The sequence below is a fragment of the Heptranchias perlo genome, chromosome 3, assembly GCF_035084215.1.
Source record: "Heptranchias perlo isolate sHepPer1 chromosome 3, sHepPer1.hap1, whole genome shotgun sequence".
Taxonomy (NCBI): Eukaryota; Metazoa; Chordata; class Chondrichthyes; order Hexanchiformes; family Hexanchidae; genus Heptranchias; species Heptranchias perlo.
Window position 1 is genome coordinate 115,327,992 of NC_090327.1, and position 24,020 is coordinate 115,352,011.

At 43.2% G+C, this 24,020-nt stretch overlaps 1 protein-coding gene across 2 annotated transcripts in view; it reads left to right on the forward strand.

Moving 5' to 3' along the window:
- Positions 1-24,020, forward strand: part of oxr1a (oxidation resistance 1a) — a 701,118-nt gene that overhangs the window by 171,382 nt on the left and 505,716 nt on the right. For both annotated transcript variants that reach the window (XM_067981541.1, XM_067981543.1), the window contains exon 3: positions 17,345-17,544. In XM_067981541.1, coding sequence (XP_067837642.1) covers positions 17,345-17,544 — 200 coding nt within the window. The remainder of the gene's footprint in view (positions 1-17,344; positions 17,545-24,020) is intronic.

The following is a 24,020-nucleotide window of genomic DNA, read 5'->3' on the forward strand; positions in this document are numbered from 1 at the left end:
TAGCCATGGCATTTATGTAGCTGTTCCAGTTTAGTTTCTGGTCAATGGTGACCTCCAGGATGTTGATGGTGGGGGACTCAGTGATAGCAATGCCATTGAATGTCAAGGGGCTGAGATGATTGGCTTCCAAAAACCACAAGCATCTTTCTTGGTGCCCGGTGTGACTCCAGCCACTAAAAAGTTCTCCCCCGATCCCCATTGATTTCAGTTTTACTAGGATTCCTTACCGTCGCCTTTGCTATGTCGAGTGCATTCAGCTGTTTCTTGATGTCATGTGGAGTGAATTGAATTGGCTGAAGACTGGCATCTGTGATGGTGAGGACCTCTGGATTTCAGTAAGGCCTTTGATACAGTTCCTCTGAAAAATCTGGCACTGAAAATAAAGAAAGCGGGAATCAGTGGAAATATTTTAAAATGAATATGTAATTTGTTGACCGATAGAACCCGGAGGGTAGTGGAACATAGGATCAGGAGTAGGCCATTCAGCCCCTCAAGCATTTTCTGGCATTCAATTAGACCATGGCTGATCTGTATCTTAAATCCATCTACATGTCTTGGTTTCGTAACCCTTTAATACCCTTGCCTAACAAAAATTTATCAATCTCAGTTTTGAAATTTTCAATTGACCCCCATCTCAACAGCTTTTTGAGGGAGAGAGTTCCAAATTTCCACTACTCTTTGTGTGAAGAAGTGCTTCCTGACATCACCCCTGAACAGCCTAGCTCTAATTTTAAGGTTATACCCTCTTGTTCTGGACTCTCCCACCAGAGGAAATAGTTTCTCTCTATCTACCCTATCAAATCATTTAATCATCTTAAACACTTCAATTAGATCACCCCTTAAACGTTTATATTCAAGGGAATACAAGCCTATTTTATGTAGTCTGTCCTGATAACTTAACGCTTTTAGCCCTAGTATCATTCTGGTGAATCTGTACTGCACCCCTCCAAAGCCAGTATATCCTTCCTGAGGTGCAGTGCCCAGAACTGAATGCAGTATTCCAGATGGGGTCTGACCAGAGCTCTGTACAGCTGTACCATAACTTGCATCCCTTTGTATTCCAACCCTCTTGAGATAAAGGCTAACATTCCATTAGCCTCTTTAATTATATTTTGTACTTGTCCACTTGCATTTAGTGATTTCTGAACTTGGACCCCTAAATCTCCCTGCTCCTCCACAGTTCCTAGCTTCTCGCCATTTAGAAAGTACGCTGATCTATCTTTCTTAGGTTACACTTCCCCACATTGAACTCCATCTGCCACAGTTTCGCCCATTCATTATCAATGTCCCTTTGCAACTTTCTGCTCCAATCTATACTATTTACTGTGCAACCTAACTTAGTGTCATCAGCAAACTTATATATTCGGCTCTCTATTCCTTCATCCAAGTCATTTATAAATATCGTGAAAATCTGTGGCCCCAGTACAGAGTTCTGGGGGACACCACTGGTCACATCCTGCCAATTTGAGTACATACCCATTACTCATACTCTGTGTCTCCTACCTCCTAAACAATTCCCTATCCAAGCCAATAGGTTGCCTCCAATTCCACGCACTCTCATTTTTGTTAACAGTCTCTTATATGGAATATTATTGAATGCCTTCTGGAAGTCCATATAAATAACATCCACATTCAACTAGTTTCATTAGACATGACTTAACCTTTACAAATCCATGCTGGCTCTCTGTGATCAGCTTATATTAATGATTTGGACTCGGGAATCAGTAGAGGCAGAAACCCTTAACTCATTACAAAGTACCTGGATGTGTACCTGAAGTGCAGTGACCTACGAGGCTACGGGCCAAGTGCTGGAAAGTGGGATTAGGCTGGGTGGCTCATTTACGGCGGGCGCGGACACGATGGGCCGAATGGCCTCCTTCTGTGCCGTAAATTTTCTATGATTCTAAGTACAATTTCAAAATTTGTAGACGACCCCAAATTGGGGGTTGTAGTTAATACAAAGGAGGAATGCGTCAAAATGCAAGCAGACATTAATAAACTTGCAGAACGGGTGTGTAATTGGCAAATGAACTTCAATATAGACAAGTGTGAGAGGGTGCATTTTGGTAGGAAGTGTAAGGAGGCCACATACTGCTTAGAAAATAATAGTCTAAATGGGGTGGAGGAGCAAAGGGATCTCAGGGTTCAGATACACAAATCACTAAAAGTAGCAACACAGGTTAATTAGGCCATATAAAAAAGGCAAACGAAGCACTGGGGTTCATTCCTAGTGGGATAGAATTGAAAAACAGAGAAGTTATGTTAAACTTGTATGGAACCTTGGTTAGATCCCACTTCGAGTTCTGTGCACAGTTCTGGTCTCCATATTATATAAAGGATATAGAGGCATTGGCGAAAGTGCAAAGAAGATTCACAAGGATAATACCAGAACTAAGAGGATATACTTATCAGGAAAGGCTGAACAGGCTCAGGCTCTAGAAAACAGAAGGCTGAGGGGTGTCTTTAAAATAATGAAAGGGTTTAATAGGGTAGACGTAGAGAAAATGTTTCTACTTGTGGGGGAGTCCAAAACTCGAGGTCATAAATATAAAATAGTCACTAATAAATCCAATAGGGAATTCAGGAGTAGTGTCTTTACCCAAAGAGCGGTAAGAATGTGGAACTTGCTACCACAAGGAGCAGTTGAGGCAAACAGCATTGATGCATTTAAGGGGAAGCTAGTTAAGTACACGAAGGAGAAAGGAATAGAAGGATATAGGGGTACATGAAGTAGGGAGAGAGGAGGCTCGTGTGGAGCATAAACGTTGGCATAGACCAGTTAGGCCGAATGGCCTGTTTCTGTGCTGCAGACTCAATGTACCGATGTAACCAATGCAAAGCAGCATTCAACAAAACCAATAAATTGCTGAACTATGCAGCCAAAACAATAGAATATAAATCAGCTGAAGTGGTGATCAATCTGAACATTACTCTGGTCAGTCCTAGTCACTGAGACACAGGGGCGACATTCAATTACTGGGGGCAGTACAGAGAAGATCCACCAGGCTGATCGCTAATGTCAAAGCTCTGAGTTAAGAGGAAATATGGAGGAACAAGGGCTTTTCAGCCTGGAAGGGAGGTGTCTGACATGGGTAAAACAGATTGAAAAGGAGAAAGGTCTGCCTTGCAAAGTTCAGAGCAGGAGCTCCCCCACTCACGGCATGGGTACAACCCATGCAGCAAAGGAAGCACAGCCAAGCTTTTGATACACTAGTAAAATCGGGGTTTATCTATTTTCTTAGGAATCATGAAAATCCCATGGGGAATAATTAATGTTTTTCTTTCAAGTGAATAAGAGTGCTAACATGTTAGTACCTGGTAGGAGGTCACTAACGTGATAGATAAGGGAGTGTCTATGGATGTTATTTACATGGACTTCCAGAAGACATTCGATAAGGTTCCACACAAATGACTGTTAGCAAAAATGAAAGCTCATGGAATTGGAGTCAACCTATTGACATAGATAGGGAATTGATGAGGAGGTAGGAAATAGAGAGTAGGGATAATGGGTGGGCACTCAAATTGGCAGAATGTGACTAGTGGTATCCCCTGGGGATCTGTACTGGGGGCCTCAGCTTATCACTATATTTATCAATGACTTAGATGAAGGATAGGGAGCTGTATATCCAAGTTTGCTGACAGCATTAAAGTTAGGTGCCACAGTAAATAGTGTAGATGGGAGCAGAATGTTGCAACCATAGATTAAGTGAGTGGGCAAAACTGTGGCAGATGTAGTTTAGTGTGGGGAAGTGTGAGGTCATCCATTTTGGACCCAAGAAAGATAGATCAGAGTATGGTCTAAATGGTACAAAGCTAGGAACCATAGAGGAGCAGTTAGATTTCACTAAAAACAAGTGGACAGGTACAAAAAAAATAATCAAAAAGATTACGGAATGATAGCCATTATCTCAAAGGGGCTGGAATAGAAAGGGGTGGACTCTATGCTACAGTTGCATAGAGCTCTGGTTAGACCATATCTGGAATATTGCGTTCTTTTCACTGTTCAAGGAGAATGTATTGGCCTTGTATGGGTGCAGTGCAGATTCACCAGAATTATACTAAAAGGATTAAATTATGAGGACAGGCTGCATAAACAAGGCTTGTATTCCCTTGAGTAGAGAAGATTGAGATGTGATCTGCTAGGGTAGACAGAGAGAAACTATGTCCTCCAGTGGGGGAGTCCAGAAGAAGGAGGCATTATCTTAAAAATAGAGCTTGGCCCTTCAGTGGTGATGTCAGGAAGCACGACTTCACACAAAGGGCAGTGGCAATTTGGAAAATTCTCCCCCAAAAAGCTGTTGAGACTAGATCAATTGAAAATGTCAAAACTGAGATTGTGTGTTAAACGATATGGAACCAAGGTGGGTAAATAGAGTTAAGATACAGATCAGCCATGATCTAATTGAATGGCAGAGCAGGCTCGAGGGGCTGAATGGCCTACTCCTGTTTCTAGTGTGATATGGACCTGAATTTAACCCCCCCCCCACGACAGGTGGGACAGGGTTGGGCAAGGGGTTAAAATGTTGAAATCAAGCAACCTGTCATGTCCCCGGATGCTGCAGTATTAACGACGGCAATTATCGGCGCCGACGAGTCTATGGAGAGGCACGAATATATTTAAATCAGGGTCTGATGATGCAGTTGGGACCCCGAATTGAAATTAACTGCTGGAGCACAGCGTTTCCTGCAGGTCAGCAAGGCCACCAGGGTAACGGAGAGGAGATTGGTCGCAACTTTATCGATGTGCTTAAAGTTAAGGGGGTCCGATCTGAACAAAGCTTCTGAACTCACAGGTACTTCCTCAGTTCCTGGTTTGCTACAGTTTTGTGATAGAATTGGTTGGAGATTTGGAGAAAAGGAGAAGTTGATTATGGGTGCTGCAACACCTACACTACACTGGACTGATAAAGAGGAGGAGGAAGAGGAGCACCAGCAGCAAAGGTGAGCTGAGGAGGGAGCTGTTGGTGGGCAGCAGAGAAGGCCGTAACATAAGGTCCGTGCTCGCAAAAGGCCCTACCCATCCAATAGGGTGTACTGGCAGAGGCTTAGCTTCCTTGACCTCTCGGAGGTGCGGTGCTTTCGGAGGCTCCAAATGTCAAGTCAGGTGCTCACCGACCTCTGTAGCCTCCTTGACGAAGACCTTCTGCCTGCTGGATCTGGTGGCCATTCCGTGCCAGTGGCAGTGAAAGTAACTACCGCCCTCAATTTCTTTGCTTCCGGATCTTTTCAGGCAGCAACAGGAGGCATAGTGTGGGTCTTGCAGTCGGCAGCACACAAATGAATCAGGCAGGTAACGGATGGATTATTTGCCAGGGCAAATAGATAAATAAACTTCCTGTGTGACGACAACAGTCAGACAGAGCGAGCATTGAGGTTCGCTTCTCTGGCTGGCTTCCCACAGGTACATGGCGCTATAGACCGCACACATGTGGCTATCAAAGCACCCCCTGACCAGCCAGGAACATTTGTGAACCGCAAGGAGTGCCACTCATTCAATGTTCAGCTTGTCTGTAACCACAAGTAAAGGTTCCTGCAGGTCTGCGCCCGATTCCCTGGGAGCTGCCATGATGCTTTCATACTGTGGCAGTCGAATATCCCCAACATGTTTCGACCTGGGACCAATCTCAAAGGATGGCTGCTTGATGACAAGGGATACCCCCTTTAATCCTGGCTCATGACACCTCTCAGGAAGCCCACCACTCAACAGCAGGAGAGGTACAGCATCAGCCACATCACCACACGATGCGTAATCGAGCAAGCCATAGGAATACTGAAGTTAAGGTTCAGGTGCCTTGACAGGTCTGGAGGTTCTTTACAGTATTCGCCAGCCAGGATGTCGCGGACCATTGTTGCATGCTGCGACCTAAGCAACCATAGAGCAGACGAGAGGTCTGGAGGTGCAGGATGAAGAAGGCACTCATGACTCCTCATCTGGTGAGGGGGACAATGGTCAGGAAGAAGATGAGGACCCGAAAGCAAGGCCAGCTGATCATATTGCTGCCCGTGAGGCAAGGGATGCTTTAATAGCACCTAGGTTCAGTTGACCAATGTCGCACAACCATACCCTCTCGCGTATTCCTGTAACCCTCAATCCACTGATCCAACATTCCTCAAGTTCCAGACTCTCCAGCCAGGGGAACAATCTCTCAGTATTTACCCTGTCAATCCCCCTCAGAATCTTAGTTGTTTCAATGAAATCACCTCTCACTCTTCTAAACTCCAGAGAGTATAGGCCCATTCATTTCTTTATAAAAGAAAAAAAATACGCAGTTCAAAGCGGTAGGCTAAACTATTATAACGAATTTCTTTACATTGTGGTTCTTTTCCTTTTCTCACCAACTATGGAAGCTGTCTGGCCTCACCTATACTTTTTGGAGGCTTTTGACAGAATTTCTTCAAAGGTTCCAGACAGACTCAGTGATTTGAAAAAGACAGGCTGTTGAAAATCTTTACACTAAGCCAAAGCAGAATTTAAATAACTGTCTGTTCAATTCAAGGGAGCTGCCAATCTGAAATAGATTTAAATAAATCACACACAAAGTTAGATTTGGCTTTTTTTTTATATTTCAAAATAAACGTTATTCATAAAATTTGTAAAGGTACATACAATGCAATTCAAATCACCCTTCAAACAATACAACACAAGTCATATAATTTGCAACGGTGCATACAGTACAAATCAACGGTCCCGGTCCAATCAATAGTTACGCACCATACATTGTAAATACAGTTCATAGCACCCTAGGGTGCCTCCTTGCATTACAGTCGTTACCGGTTACAGATACAGTACATTTCATTACATTCTGCCTGAGGGGGTTTTGGCCTCTCCTTTCTTCTGACAAACAACTAAATGTCGCAACAAACACATCAAAAATAAGGTGGAACATACTCCTGTAAGTGAAGCTGGTTTTTAACCTCTTTTGTACCAGGAGAAAAACAAAGAAGCTCATACCAAGCTAAATCTTCGATAAAAATGTTTAATGTTCATCACAGGAGTGTAACAGAGTATAAACCTAGGTGGAAATCAGTTCCAAATAATCTTTGTCTATTTTATGTTCCAATTCTGTTTCTGATTGGCCTTGAGGTTTAGCAGTGGAAGCTCCCATCTGAAGCATCTTCATTTAAATATGGGAATGGGGTGTAATTTCCTGACATTTGTAAGGGCGGTCGAGCTCCCGTTTATTTCCGCTAGTTATATCAGCACAATCCGGGTGGAATCGGCCGAACCAGCGCCAAAGAATGGGGAATTTTAAACGTACGTGAGCTACACCCAAAGCTATTCACGCTCATGTTTTCTGCGATCTTTTACGTTTGGTCACGATTCAATTTGTCCGAATCAGGCCCTGCACAAAAACTGGCCACGCCCCCAGGTCAAAATTGCGAGATTCCGCCAATTGTGCTGGTTAGGAAAGACTCTTCAAATTGTCGCTCATTGTCCTAGGCACACAGACACTAGTAGGCACGTATTAAAAGTTTTTTCATATCAACAAATGTTTAATTTACTAAGAAACCTTCTAGTGTACATCAATGAAACAATTAAATGGTTCAGTATAGTTTTTTTAAAGTAATTTTCAGTGATTTTAAATCAGGTTACTCACAGGTGGAGGACTGGACACCCTCACTAAAAATACTTATTGTTGGTGATAAACCCATTTTCAGCTGTATTAATAAAACTGCACCAGGTTACACTCTTAAATACATGAAGGAATACTTTTTAATGGAAGAAATGATTACGAGCTATTACGTTGGTCGGTTGCGCTGATTCATGGAAGATTTTACATTTGTGATTATGCAAATGAATCTTAGCAGAAACTTGAACTGTAACCTAACCAGTGCAATTTCAAGCGCATTTTGGCCGCAATTTCCTGATTGCGTCCAAAACGGAAACTCTACCCTAGGATGTCTAACGTAAATAATGTTGGAAGAAACTAGGTGTTCAGGGTTTTTAGGGACTGAGAAGTATGACAGAAAATCATTTAAAGGGCACTGCTGTGTAAAGGGAAGTCTTTTGGCCATTCATGGACTCTCTTTGATCATTTGTTTGCTGGCACTTAAGACATTTTGTGCCACATATTCTAAATTATATTTTTTTTGCCCGCAGCGCAATTGCTAGCACCGATGGTTTTCCCAATGGGAATCCTCTATTTGAAGTATTAGGAAGAAGATGGAGATGGATGCCAGGCAGGTTAGACTGCCCTCAATGGTATCCACATTCCAACATCCCCAGACAGAGATGAAAACACCTCGCTTTGGGAGACAATTCATGCATGTAAAAGCTTCTGTTCCCAAAGCAGACCTGAAGACACCACTGAGCTATGTGAATACCTACGTGAACAACTGTAATGTTGGATGCTTCAGCGGAAGAACTCCAACCATATTAAAGAAAGAGAGAAAGAACTTGCATTTAAACAGCACTTTTCATGACCTCAGGACATCCCAAAGTACTTTTGAAGTGTAGTCACTGTTGTAATGTAGGAAATGTGGCAGCCAATTTGCATATAGCAAGTTTCCACAAACAGCAATGAAATAAATTATGAAATCATCTGTTTTAGTAATGTTGGTTGAGGGATAAATATTGGCCAGGACACTAGGGAGAACTCCTCTGCTCTTCTTCGAAATAGTGTCATAGGATCTTTTGTGTCCACCTAGAAGGCAGACAGGGCTTCGGTTTAATGTCTCATCCAAAAGGCGGCACCTCCGACAGTGCAGCACTCCTTCAGTACTGCGCTGGAGTGTCAGCCTAGATATATGTGCTCAAGTCTCTGGAGTGGGACTTGAACCCACAGCCTTTTGACCCAGAGGCGGGAGGGAGTGCTACCCACTGAAACACGGCTGATTTATTATGACGTGCTTTCAGTAGCATTGCATTAAACATGGCATTGCAGGGTGAAAAACAGCTTGTGCCCTGATTTCCCACACCCACCAAAATGCCACCAACTATAGGCCCAGGCACATCCACCTAGCAACAACCTTGGGGAACTATCTTTGCAGGATCTGGGTCATTAGAGAGCCAGATGTAGAGCTGTGCCATCTTCTGCAAGTACACCTGCAACTTCAGCCACCTCAAGCCTGCCTCCACCTCCTTCAAAGCATGCTGCAACTCTGGTGATGGTGCCACAAAGTGACAAACTGGGCAACCCTCCTCGCACCCACCTTATGCAATGCCACCCCCATTTCAACAGTCATCAAACAGGTCAAAAGCTAGGCTGCTCCATCACTTACCTCCAGACTCATGCCTGCACATTAGATTTCCTTCCCTTTTGCATTTGCCTTTGATATCTTTGTCCTCTCTCCCTTCAGCCATGTCAATTGCTAACAATGGGTTGGTATGTTTTGAACTTTTCCAACGGCTGTAAGAATTTATGGTGAGGTTACAGCAGCGGAGCAAGAGAAGCTCCAAGGAAATTCCCGGCCCGTGTCCACTTATATACCCTTTAATTGTCAACATCCCTTTAAATTTCACATACAGCAAATTTTCCACTCCCACCATTAGTGTACTCTCTGCATCTATCCAAATTTGCACCTGGAGGTGTGAATTATGCATATAGCCTGACCCAGAGAATTGTGTGGTATTAGCATATTACCATTCTAGTGAGATTTGCACTAGGTCTTAACCTTTTAGAATTGACTTACACCAACGCACACAAACAGACCAAATGAGTGAAAAAGGAAACAAGACAAATAAAGGCAGAAGAACGCTGGTGAAGAAAAATGAAGAGAAAATAACATGGCAAAAAAAGGAGAAATGGAAGAGCCCTTAACATAGATTCGATGGGGTCATAATGTTACTATCAATCACATGGATTATTAGATGTTTAGATTATTAAACAGCTTCATTATCGTTGTGTTGTGCGAGTACCAGGATGGCAGAGATGAATTACATGGATCTTAGGAATTGTTAGATGAAAAAAGACAATGTTCCTGTGTGGTATATAACTGAGCTACAGGTGGAACAAGTGATTTGTCATCGCTCAGGTCCATTCAGATCCAATATTTTTACTGCCTGCTGGATTTTTTTATGCAAACTGTGATAATTGGCAGCAAATTTGGCTCCATGCAGTTAGGGTCAAAATTTGCAGAATTTATCTCAGAATGTTGTGCTGCACAAAAGAACTTGGCCTAACCATTGATCGGTCAAAATAAAAACATCATTCCACTCGTGTAATGAATGTATCATTAATGCTACATTCTGGATAAAATCAGAAAACTTTGAGGTCAGAACAATGATTTTGGATTTATCTGGCCAACAAAAATTAACTGATGGATATAGGACCACCCAGGGGCTGTTTAATATTTATTACAGAGAGCAGAGCGTGCCCTGAGGACAAATAGTGAAACCAGCCAACAGAAGAAACACCAGAGCTGTTCTTTTCTAAATATAGCACTGATTTACCCTGTCCTTTCACCTTGTTATTTGACAAATCTTCTCCACTAATGTCCTGCAAGTACAGAAGACAGAAGCAATATCTTGAATTACAGCAAGATTGAGAGAGAATTTAAGCCCTTAAAGGCAGGATGAATGACGCACTGCAAAAGCTGCATTTGCAGAGCTGCAAAGCTTGGTGTTTCATACATGGGACAAGCTGCATCTTGTACATATGAGAGGGATTGCTGTAGTCAGACAAACTCTCAGGGCTGTCAGTGAAGTACGATAAAGGAAAATTGGTAAAATTTTTTGTCTCCAGGGAGTTTTAAAAAAAAATTGGTTGTCATTTGTATGTATCAGAAATGCTGTATGAAAGGATGGAGACCTGTAGGAACAAAAGGCAGATTGTGGTATTGTTCTTTAATTCAAGGAAATGCCTTCTTATCTCCACACGATTTAATTTAATGGGCTCTTTTTCCTAAAGAAACTTCAGGCATAAACCATGGCTTTGTAAAGAAAACAATCATTTATTATATACTAGAAAATCAGCATTAGAATTAAACAACATCTTCCGTTTAAGCACGATTTAGAATTGCTTCAACAATAATAACAAAAACACTTTTTGACTTCTTACATATAAATATTAATAGTCAATGGATGGGTGGGACCGATTAGGGGCAAAAAAGGAGATCTTCTTGTGGAGGCAGAGGGCATGGCTGAGGTACTAAATGAATACTTCATTAGAGAAGAGGATGCTGTCATTGTAGCAGTAAAGGAGGAGGTAGTAGCGATATTGGAGAGGATTAAAAATAGATGAAGAGGAGGTACTTAAAAGATTGGCAGTACTCAAAGTAGAAAAGTCACCTGGTCCAGATGGGATGCATCCGAGGTTACTGAGGGAAGTAAGGGTGGAAATTGCTGAGGCTCTGGCCATAATCTTCCAATCCTCTGTAAATCTCTTCTGTACCCTCTCTAAGGCTTTGACATCCTTCCTAAAATGTGGTGTCCAGAATTGAGCACAATACTCCAGTTGAGGCTTAACCAGTGTTTTATAAAGCTTTGGAATATCTTCCTTGCTTTTGTACTGGACGGTGCTGGAGGATTGAAAATGTCACACCCCTGTTCAAAAAAGGGGAGATGGACAAACCCGGCAATTACAGGCCAGTCAGTCTAACATCAGTGGTGGGGAAACTTTTAGAGACAATAGCCTGGGGCAAAATTAATTGGCACTTGGAAAAGTATGGGTTAATAAATGAAAGTCAGCGTGGATTTGTTCAAGGAAAATTGTGTTTGACTAACTTGATTAAGTTCTTTGATAAAGTATCGGAGAGGGTTGATGAGGGTAGTGTGGTTGATGTGTATATGGACTTTGAAATTTGATAAAGTACCACGTAATAGACTTGTTAGAAAATTGAAGCCCATGGGATTAAAGGGACATTGGCAGCATGTTTACAAAATTGGCTAAGGAACAAAAAGCAGAAAATAGTGGTGAACGGTTGTTTTTCAGACTGGAAGGGAGTATACAGTGGTGTTCCCCAGGGATCGGTATTAGGATCACTGCTCTTTTTGATATATATTAATGACCTGGACTTGGGTGTCGAAGGGATAATTTCAAAGTTTGCAGATGACATGAAACTCAAATATAGTAAGCAATGCGGAGGATAGTAACAGACTTCAGGAGGACATAGAAAGACTGGTGAAATGGGCAGACACTGAAATTTAACGCAGAGAAGTGTGAAATGATACATTTTTGTAGGCAAAATAATGAGGGGCAATGTAAACTAAATGGTACAATTTTAAAGTGGGTGCAGGAACAGAGAGACCTGGGGGTTCACATACACAAATCTTTGAAGGTGGCCGGCCAAGTTGGGAAAGCTGTTTAAAAAAAATTATTTGGGATCCTTGGCTTTATTAATAGAGGCATAGAGTACAAAAGCAAGGAAGATATTCCAAAGCTTTATAAAACACTGGTTAAGCCTCAACTGGAGTATTGTGCTCAATTCTGGACACCACATTTTAGGAAGGATGTCAAAGCCTTAGAGAGGGTACAGAAGAGATTTACTAGAATGAGGGAGTTATGTGGAGAGACTGGAGAAGCTGGGGTTGTTCTCCTTAGAACAGAGAAGGTTAAGGGGAGATTGATAGAGGTGTTCAAAATCATGAATGGTTTTGATCAAGTAAATAAAGAGAAACTGTTTCCAGTGGCTGAAGGGTCGGTAACCAGAGGACACAGAATTAAGGTGATCGGCAAAAGAACCAAAGGGAACATGAGGAAACATTTTTTTACACAGCAAGTTGTAATGATCTGGAATGCACTGCCTGAAAGGGTAGTGGAAGCAGATTCAATAGTAACTTTCAAAAGAGAATTGGATAAATACTTGAAGAGAAAAAATTTACAGGGCTATGGGGAAAGAGCAGGGGAACGTGACTAATTGGATAGCTCTTTCAAAGAGCCGGCACGATGAGCCGAATGGCCTCCTCTTGTGCTGTACCTACTGTGATACCGTGACTCTCCAAAATTCATACCCTTTTGGAAAACAAAAGTCTATCTCAGACTTAACCCCTTAACAAAAGTTTATATACTCATAGTTTTGCTCAGGCTTGTCGAGGCCCTCTAGATATCTTGATGGACACGGTTGTGATGTAGCACATGGTTTTCTCTTGTAGTCACGTCAGCCGTTCCAGAAGTAACCTGTAAACCTGCATCCAGGTAGAAAATGGTGAGGTAGCAGGGCAGTGAGGAAGCGAACGCTTCCTTTACGTGGTTGGGTTATTAGGAACAGTCCTTGTAATTTTGTAACATCACCTCTGGGATGGTAGCTTGCCAACAATAGGCTCCTTCAAGTACAAACCCAGGATTGATTGACACTACATTTATTTTCTTTCGGTGTCTTTCATGTAGTTAAGTTAAATAAATCTTCAGCCGATCTGGAGCCAGGCTCTGCAAGTTGCTATTGCGATCTGTTCTCTGTGTGATCTTTAACGAGGTATAATGTAACAACCTTTTTTGTTTCAGCCTGTTTGGAGCTGATTTTATTCTTTTATATAACTTTTGTTTATCAGATGTATTTTTATTACATAATCCCCCTCTTGCGATGCAAAGTAAATAGGTTTATCTTTGTATTCCAACCCTAATAAATGACCTTGTGGGTTATGCATTAAGGTGGTGAAGGAAAAGTTACAATCAATATGAGGGGTATCTTTTCCACCAATGTCTAACATGAAAACAATGGAATAATCACAACACCAGGTAGCAGTTCACTCCTTCTCCTCTGCTTCAGTAGCTTGTATTCTTTTGTGAGAATGTTAGGGTTTGAGCTCGTTTATGTGCAGAATCCAAATTGTAGTCCACAGCTGATTATTCATGTTCTTAGTATCTGTGGAAGTGTGACCCAGTTCCTTTCGTTTTAGTGAAGCTGTTGTTTGCAAGGCATTTGGCCCCAGGGTGCTAGATTTAGGAGCAGCTGCTGTTGACGCACTTTGTCCTTTGTTCAAATTAAGTTAAATTTTCTTCCTCTTTTTTTTTCTTTTCAATTCTGTAAAAACAGGAATATCTTTTCCCCTCCTAACTAATTCTTCAATAAACTTGGCATTTCTTTCCTCATCAGTGTATTTAATATTTCTTGTATATATTTGTAAAATGTCACGGGTATTCTGTACTGTCACACAAACATAGGTTTTTTTAATTAGGATCTGTAGGCATTTTAGTCACATGCAGATCGGTTTCACCACAATTAAACTCCTGAAACATTTCCTTTAATTGTTCCCTTTTGGAATCTGATCCCAAAGCATTAGCAGCTTCAATTTTCTGTTGCGCATTTGGTCAAATTCAGGAGAATCTTTGTCCCCTATTTCAACCTTTTCCTCAATTTCTTTTGAACAATCTTCCACTGTAACCGAATTTACAATATTTATTGCTTTGGTGCCACTGTCTGGTCTTTCTTTCCCATTCCTTCAGACAGAATTAAATAGTCGGGATCTACTTTACATCGGCAAGTATGATCCACATCATAAGGCCAAATCGATTGAATTGCGATTAAACCTTTAGGGCTGGTTCGCACTCTGTCAAGTTCACCTCCTCTAGTTCAGCTTTCTGGCAATTTCCCTCTAACAGATGCAGCCAGTTCTAAATCATAAAATGATTCTCCAATTAACACTCCAATTTCAGGAATTTCCCCGGGGTTCTTCCGATCTCCCAATGTAAGTTAGACGGAAACCATGGAGAAACGGTGTAAATTTTTTTTAGCCATTTGCGGAGTTTCTCCTGGAGTTTCACTGATCTTCTGCCAAAGTTACAGCGGGAAATTGGGAGAACCCCAGCGGAAACTCCTCCCCTATGTGCGGTGCATATGTACTGTAGAATTTAGTTACAGTGATCAGTGTGACCACTGGCCCAAAGGACCACTATAACTAGCTGATTCTTATAGCCGATTCCCATGCTCAGCGGTTTTCTCTCTCCTGTCATTAGTCTTTTATTTATTAACCAATTCATGTAGTTGCATTGATCTAGCCCCATTCGCTTGGAGAATTATTTTTCCATTCAGAGGGTTATTAGGACATGGAATGCACTAATGGAAAAGGAGTTGCAAGCAGAATCCATAATAGCTTGTAAAAGTGAAGTGGATAAATATTTGAAAAACAGAAAATTAAACTGGTATGGGGGACAGGCCAGATTTTTTGTGGGGAGGTGGGGGCTAAGGATACGATTATTCTGGTGTTAGTGTGCCCCTGCCTCTACCAGCACGTTGCTATTTTTTCCCTGTCCTTCATGGGCTCGTGGTAGGAGGTAACATATACCTGGCTAATCGAGGGCAGGTTTTAAAAACTATTCTGCACTTTTTCACCCAGATTGTAGTTCACCCCCTTCCTGTGCAGAGTACGTGATGACAGCGGGAGCCACACACGCCACATGTGGGAAGGTTGCAAAATTTGCAACATGCGTAGGCGGCAGGTGAGGCTTCAGGCTGCCTTCGCACACTCGGAAAATTACCACATCCACTGCTGACCTAGCAGATAGCAGCAACTTGTTGTTGAATATCCAGTGTCACAAAGAAGTCAGGAGGAGCTAGTCCTATCTCCACTGCAATTATCAAAGGTCAAATGATATGACATCACTGTAGAGACATAAAGAGGTTATTCTTCAGCAAGGTAAAATTCCGGAGAAAGATGTAGCGGGGGTAACTTCCTGAGCACATGCTGGCGGTGAGAAATGGTGCCCACCATCACGGCACATTGGAAAACTGCCCATGATCTTCCAGCAGGTACAGTTTGCTGTGGCCGGCGTGTACTCAGAAAATTGCCCCCATTCTCTGCAAAAGTAATACTAGGACAGAAACAAATAAAGGCCACAATAACAAAATCCATGTTGTTGAAATGGTTGCACCAATGTCCTTAGTGACTCCAGACTCCAGCAATCAAGGGCAGGTTTTACAAAGGATTCTGTGTTTTTTCACCCAGTTCATAATTCACCACTGGATTGGAAGTTCCTTCCTTCTCTGTAGCATTGTTTATTACTTCAGATAATAACATGAGTAAGTATCACTGGCAAAAGATTTGAATGTTATATAAAGGAGCTTACCAACAATATTACTGTGATAGGATGGTATCAATTTTCCACCACTGGTAAGTCATTGCTGTCTGAAGAAAGCAAAAGCCTGCCTTCAATTTTTGGGAAATAAATCTATGGGCCCAGAATACTGGGTAGAAAGCAGCAAATTTAGTGAGTAAGCTTTATGGAGTTCATACACTGAAGGAACAATAATACTACTCAATACTGAAGGAACAATAATACTACTCAATACTGAAGGAACAATAATACTACTCAATGCTGAAGGAACAATAATACTACTCAATACTGAAGTGATTATATTTAAACTCAGCTGGGCAATAAACTTATAACCAGTGCTCAAGATGATGTGACAACAATCTGGTAAGATCAATAGAATAAACATCGCTGTGATGTAGGATGCAGTCGTATGTACACAGGGAACCAGAAACTGTTTAGTTAGATAATTATGCCACTGTTAAATTTGTGCTTTATGACCTAATGGGCATGATTTTAACAGTGAAAAACGGGAGGGTTGGTGGCAGGGGGGGCATTCAAAATTGCAACCATTTCAGACCTGCCACCAACCCACCCATTTCCGGTTTTCACCGGGGCAGGACGAGAGGTGGGTGACCAACCTGCTCCCAGGAGGCTTCAGGCCTCCATTTTCTCACAGTTTCCGATTTCAACTCCAGGGAGCTGGGATTCCCGGGCCTTCTCTTTCGTGCCTCGTGAAATGAGGCGAGAAGGCCTAAGACTAACAGGAGCCTTTCTGGCACAGCTTGTGTGCCGGAGGAGCAGGAGCGCTTCCCCCAGGCCCAACAAGCCTACCTGCAGCAACCCCCCTCAATGATCACAGACCCTGGCCCGATCACCCCCCAACGATCATGGACCTCCAATCCCCGATCGCTCCTCCTCGCCCCCCCCCCCCCACCCCGAATGAGCGCAGACCCTCAACCCTGATCCTCGATCACCGATCGCGGACCCCCGCTATGATCTCCGATCCCAACACCCTCCCCCCCGTGACTGACCCCCAATCCCTCCTCCTTGACTGACGAATCCCATGCCAACCTATGACCCGTAACAACCTATGCTCCATGCCCAATGCCCACCTGTGCCCACCCATCCCCCCCCCCCTTCCATACAAACAAAGACTTACCTGAACACGTCCTCTCCCTGGCTGGTCTCCCTCTGACTGAGACCAGCCTGTCAATCAGGCCAGTCAGTCGGATGGGAAACTGACAAAAAAAAGACATCCTTATGTCAAAATTGTAAGGACTTCTGGGTTTCCTGTCCGCAATTTGACCCTCCCACTCCCTTCCCGGCTCGGGGTCAAAATCACGCCCAATAAGTAATGGTTAAGACAAATGTAGAAAGTACCTCACTCCTATTTGTTTTCTCAGAGAAACATCTATCCCCTTGCTGTATTGCAGACTGAAGAAAAAATCCCAGTCAGTGGACATAACTTCTCAAGGATATGGCAGTCCAATGGCAGCCGATGATCCATCATCCCAAACTGGCAAAACCCCAACTGTTCTCAAGACAACCACCTCAGAAGAGGAGCAGAACAATGCTGCCAATACACAGAGACGCAATACTAGACGGAGTGAACTCAAGAGATATTATACAATAGGTAGGTGTTGTACTGTACAGTCCAAGTGACACCAGTAGAAAAATATAACCCAATGATTAGCAGCCTCACCTGAGATTCCTCTTTATGTCGCTCATGTGGTGTGGATAGTCGATCATTATTTTTGATACCTTCAGATGTGCTGTTAGAAATTTATTTTCAAAATATATTTTAAATGTTTGGTTTAAATGTTTTGCTTGGTGCAGAAGAGTTATCCATGAGTCTCACTCATTGTAATCTATCTCTTGTATATCTCTCTTTCTGGTTAAAAGAGTTTTTTATAATTAATGTTCTACTGGTTTGCAGGAGATGGTTGATACCTGTTAACCTTGCCTTTAGCACTATCATCAATGTCAATTGCCGTACATCAATTTATACCAACATTTCTGTTCAATGACGCGACAGAGGAACAAAGTTGGACATACTGTCATTTGTATATGTGAATTCCAATTGACATGTGCTTCAGCTTGTATAAATAATAATACTGTGGTATTTGTTTTGAAGTATGGGTAAGTCAGGGATACTCCCCCCTCAATCTTATTACAAAATCTTTTGTTTCCCTGTGAAATATTATGGAGCAATACTTCAGTTATGCTACCATTCTGTGATCGTATTCCATCCATTGGCTCAGAGTCCACTTGTGATGATCACAATGGTTACATTTGCGTTGATTGATTGGTATGACTCCAGACTCTTCTACATAGGTGCATGTCAATCTACAGTGTCACCAATAGAAACATAACATGGACTATGCTGTTTAGGATGGTGCGAATTTGATTTTTAACACTATTGTAATCCAGCTAGATTAGTGCATCAGGTTTATAAACACGCACTAACTTCATGAAAGAGCATTTGTTTGTAAACACACCTGATTTGTAAAATGTTCCACTCGAGCTACACTAGCTCCATAGCTTAACTATTCTTTCCATTTCACCAGCTCCCTGCTCATCCCCGTCACTTCTGTTCCCCCCCCCCCCCCCCCCCGCATCTAGACACACAGAATGCTGTACATATCTGGCATCCAGACTTTCCATACGTAGTGCAGGAAGAAGCCTGTGCAATTGATCTCAGGGCATAATCTATGCGACTTTTCAAAGAAAACAAATCAAAAATTTGCAACATTGTGCCCTGCCACAATGAGACGAGCCACAGCACAGTGCCACGGCTATTCTCAGGTGCTCCCAGGCTGGAGGACGGGGAACCTGCCAAACTTATCTAAATGATCCTGATTCCGGAAATTGGTCAGGGTCAGGGGTGCATCCTCCTGGTGGGCAGAACTCTCATCCCTGCACTGCACTTCAGCGGGTTATGTCAAATCGTATCGTAGTGTCACCATTTTCCTTTTCTCAACAACTTGGTTCTCTTCCCTTGAAGATGTTGTAGCCGATTTTGGTGTCTCTACCGCCCCATTTTTAAGCGGGAAGGGGGCAGTAACAAGATCAAAATTTTAAAAACACTGAACGACAACGTCCTGCTCGTGGCCCGCCTTCAGCCATTTTCAAGATGGATTTTGGCTCCGTCTGGAAGCAGGTGAGAGTCTTATTTTACCATGCTAATCGGGGTTCTACGATGACATTAGGACCCCCTGTGCCATTTTGGTACAGGTAAGTGCAGCGCCCTGCTGAGTGCTGGACCCGGTCACTACACAGAGTGCAAAACAACCAGAACCAGCATCCCTCAAAGGGATCGCTGGGAGCAATGTTGGCAAGGTTAGAAAAAAGTCTTGTTGCAATTTGTTTGGCATCAGGATGAGCATTATTCCTCTCTGTGCAGCTCCCTGACTGTCACCTGCACCATTGCTAATGAGGTTCGTTGACCACCCCGATCAGCCTGGCCCTCCCCTGTAATGCCTTGCTGCCGGCTCTGCTCCACAGATGGATCGTTGGATTTCCCACCTCCCCAAAATGGCGGGCTGCCTATCACCGCTCAGAATGCAATGGTTCAGACCTGTGCTGATGACATTGGACTGACATTTTGATCTCTCCACCTACTGCCTGACAGATGTGCTCCAAATATGAAAATCAACCCTGTTGACTTGTTTCCAAGGGTGCTGGCCACTCTCTTGGAACTCAACAAAGCCGCCATTTGACACGCTTGACCACACCATCCTCCCCCAATGCCTCTCCTCCATTATCCAGCTGGGTGGGACTGCGCTTACCTGGTTCCATTCCTATCTATCCAATCGTAGCCAGAGAATCACCTGCAATGGCTTTTCTTCCTGCTCCCATTCCGTTACCTCAGGAGTCCCCCTATTTCTCATCTACGTGCTGCCCCTCAGTGACATCATCCGAAAACACATCATCAGACTCCATGTATATGCTGATGACACCCAGCTCTACCTCACCGCCACCATCTCTCTTGACCCCTCCACTGTCTCTCATTTGTCACACTGCTTGTCCGACATCCAGTATTGGATGAGCAAAAATTTCCTCCAACTAAATATTGGGAAGACTGAAGCCATTGTCTTCAGTCCCCACCACAAACTCTGTTCCCGAGCCACCGACTCCATCCCTCTCCCTGGCCACTGTCTGAGGCTGATCCAGACCATTCGCAACCTTGGCATCCTATTGACCCTGAGATGAGCTTCAGACCACATATCTGCTCCATCACCAAGACAGCCGACTTCCACCACTGTAACATCGCCCATCTCCTCTCCTGCCTCAGCTTATCTGCCGCTGAAACCCTCATCCATGGCTTTGTTACCTCTACACCTGACTATTCCAATGCTCTCCTGGCCAGCCAGCCTCCAGCTCTCCATAATTTTAAGCTCATCCAAAACTCCACAGCCCATATACTAACTCACACCAAGTCCCATTCACCCATCACCCCATGCTCACTGATCTACATTTGCACCCAGTCCGGCAACGCCTCGATTTAAAAAATTCTCATCCTTGTTTTCAAATCCCTCCATGGCCTTGCTACTCCCTATCACTGTAACCTCCTCCAGCCCTACAAACCTCCGAGATCTCTGCGCTCCTCCAATTCTGGCCTCTTGCACATCCCCAATTTTAATCGCTCCACCACTGGTGGCCGTGCCTTCAGCTGCCAAGACTCCAAGTTCTGGAATTCCCTCCCTAAACTACTCTGCCTGTCTACTACTCTCTCCTCCTTTAAGATGTTCCTTAAAATCTACCTTTTTGACAAAGCTTTTGGTCACTTGCCCAGATATTTCCTTATGTGGCTCATTGTCAAGTTTTGTTTGATAATCGCTCCTGTGATGTGCCTTGGGATGTTTTACTTTGTTAAAGGCACTGTATCATTGCAAGTTGTTCTTGTTATTATTATTCACTTGTGAGCCTGAACAGTAAGTGTCAACAAGATATTCAGCTGTGAGGGCCACCACAGCCAAGTGCAGTCCTGTACCATTGTCACCAAAATCAACACAAACCAAGATTGAACATATGACCATCCTGGTCTACAGAGCTTAAAAACTCAATGAATGAGCTATCACAAGAGCCCATCATTGTGTAATGAAAACTGCTTTTCTTATAGTTTTCCCTTCCCAAACCAAGAACATTTCGGCAAACACCTTTTCATGAAGATTGTATTTCTTTAAATAACAATGTACTCTGTTATAGCACAGGATAAGCTACTTGGTTGTAGTCCTTGTGGACAGGAAGTCCCGTCTTCACACTGAGGACACCATCCAACGTGTTGTGTGGCACTACCACTGTGCTAAACGGGACAGATTAAGAACAGATCTAGCAGCTCAAAACTGGGCATCCATGAGGTGCTGTGGGCCACCAGCAGCAGAAAAATTGTATTCCAGCACAATCTTTAACCTCATGGCCCGGCATATTCCTCACTCTACTATTACCAATAAGCCAGGGGATCAACCCTAGTTCAATGAGGAGTGTAGAAGAGCATGCCAGGAGCAGCACCAGGCATACCTAAAAATGGAGTGCCAACCTGGTGAAGTCAATGGGAATCAGGGGGAAAACTCTCCAATGGCTGGAGTCATACCTAGCACAAAGGAAGATGGTAGTGGTTGTTGGAGGCCAATCATCTCAGCCCCAGGGCATTGCTGCAGGAGTTCCTCAGGGCAGTGTCCTAAGCCCAACCATCTTCAGCTGCTTCCTCAGTGACCTTCCCTCCATCATAAGGTCAGAAATGGGGATGTTCGCTGATGATTGCACAGTGTTCAGTTCCATTCGCAACCCCTCAGATAATGAAGCAGTCTGTGCCCACATGCAGCAAGACCTGGACAACATCCAGCCTTGGTCTGATAGGTGGCAAGTAACATTCAGGCCAGACATGGTGCATGTGCAAATCCATTACTACTATGTGATTTTCCCTCTTCAGTGTCACAAAGCATTAACAGAGCTGGAGACTTCTTGTTGTCTTGCAGGCATTGACTGTGAACTCAGGACATTGTCAGGTCTTGCAAATTGCTGTAATGTTTTTACTGTGAGCTGAGTCGAAATGTCACTTCCAATAAGCCTATATACATGAAACTGTCATTGTCAGCTGCATCCAGTTTGGTTGACTAACGTAAATAATTTGTCATAAGTTCACCTTTGTTAAATTCTTAGCAGTCATCATATTGAAAAGGATGAAAGAAACTAGCAACATTTTACTCCAATCCTGTACAAAGTATTTCAAGATGTGCAGAGTTTCTGAGTATGCAAAGGAAGACTGAACATGTGAGTGAGGCCCTGAGGATCTTGTTGAGAGGTATGCTGTGCATTGCAGAGCTGTCAGATTAGCGTATCCTCAAATATTGTTGAGGCATCTTAAGTCTGTTTTCTTTTTGTTTTTCTTCAACGGATGTCAATGCTGTGGAACGGAACACAAACCTTCCCTTCATATGTCAGCATTCCAATCTGTTCTTGTTTTTTTCAAAACTTGGATCTTCCCAAAATACCCCCAGTGAGGTATCTACATCCATTCGAAATGACTACTGATTGTTGAAGACAGATCTTATACATTCTGTATTGTAAGTGGACAGTCAAAGTTTCTTTCTTGGTGTCCTCTGGTTAGCATTTGCTGGCAAAAATCAGCACGGACTTCACCTTACCATGCATTATTCTGTGCACGTGACCATAACAAAATAGGCTCCCTTGTTTCATAAACTACTCAGCAGCAAATTTATGGCTACCCAGTGTGATCTTTAGATAGATCCATTCTGTAAGGACAAACATCTGTGGCTCACTCGCTTACCGGCTGAATACGTTGGGCGGAAGCGCAAAACGAGCACTAGTGAATTGGCGGGCTGTAAAATGGGCTGCTGATTTGCTATTGCCCAAGACCAATTTTACTCTCTTTATTCGAGTTAGTGATTTCCTCAGTGGCCTCAGATATTGGAGGGTCATTGCCACAGTTCTAGTGACATTTATGTTCTGGTAGCAAGTCCCCGTTTTAGTGAACTGTGGAGTCATGATTCAGGTGAGAATCTGGAGCCAATATTTTAAGGCAGATATCATCGTTTCCTATAATACAACAGTGACTACACTTCAAAAGTACTTAATTGGCTGTAAAACGCTTTGGGACGACCTGAGCTTGTGAAAGGCACTATATAAATGCAAGTCTTTATTTCTGACTGTGGTGGAGAATTCAAGGGCCAGATGATGGTGGGGCTTGCAGAACATATTTATATTTTACAGTGGAGTGCGTATTTAAAATAAAGTGAAAGGAAAGACTTTTTGGAAGTGTAGTCACTGTTGTAATGTAGGAAACATGGCAGCCAATTTGGATATAGCAGGATCCCACAAACAACAATGTGATAATAACCAGATAATTTTTTTTTAGGTGTTGGTTGAGGGATAAATATTGGGCAAAACACCGGGAAGAACTCCCCTGCTTGTCTTTGAAAAAGTGCCATGGGATCTTTTACGTCCACTTGAGACGTTCCCAGCCCTGGCAGGACAGACTTTTCTTTATTCGTTCATGGGATGTGGGCATCGCTGGCAAGGCCAGCATTTATTGTCCATCCCTAATTGCACTTGAGAAGCTGGTGGTGAGCCGCCGTCTTGAACCGCTGCAGTCCATGTGGTGAAGGTTCTCCCAGAGTGCTGTTAGGTAGGGTGTTCCAGGATTTTGACCCAGCGACGATGAAGGAACGGCGATATATTTCCAAGTTGAAGTAATAGTTGAGAATCAATTGTCAAGCATGCCCAAGGAGGAGCCGGGTCAATGTTGGCCACGAGTTACGTCGAGTCTACAGCACAGGAGCAGGCCATTCAGCCCAACTGGTCTATGCCGGCGTTTATGCTCCACACGAACCTCCTCCCTACCTACTTCATCTAACCCTATCAGAATACCCTTCTTTTCCTTTCTCCCTCATGTGCTTATCCAGCTTCCCCTAGTCACTGGTCATGGCTGTTCCAGTTAAGGAAGCATAGCACTATAGAGAAAGAGCGTGTGAGAATGGAGGGTCTGGAGTTTCTGTGCATCGAGTTTGAGAAGCTGTACCCAATAATTCATGGAAAAATACTATATTCAGCTTTCAGAAACAGGCAGGCACTGAAGACAAAAGGAGG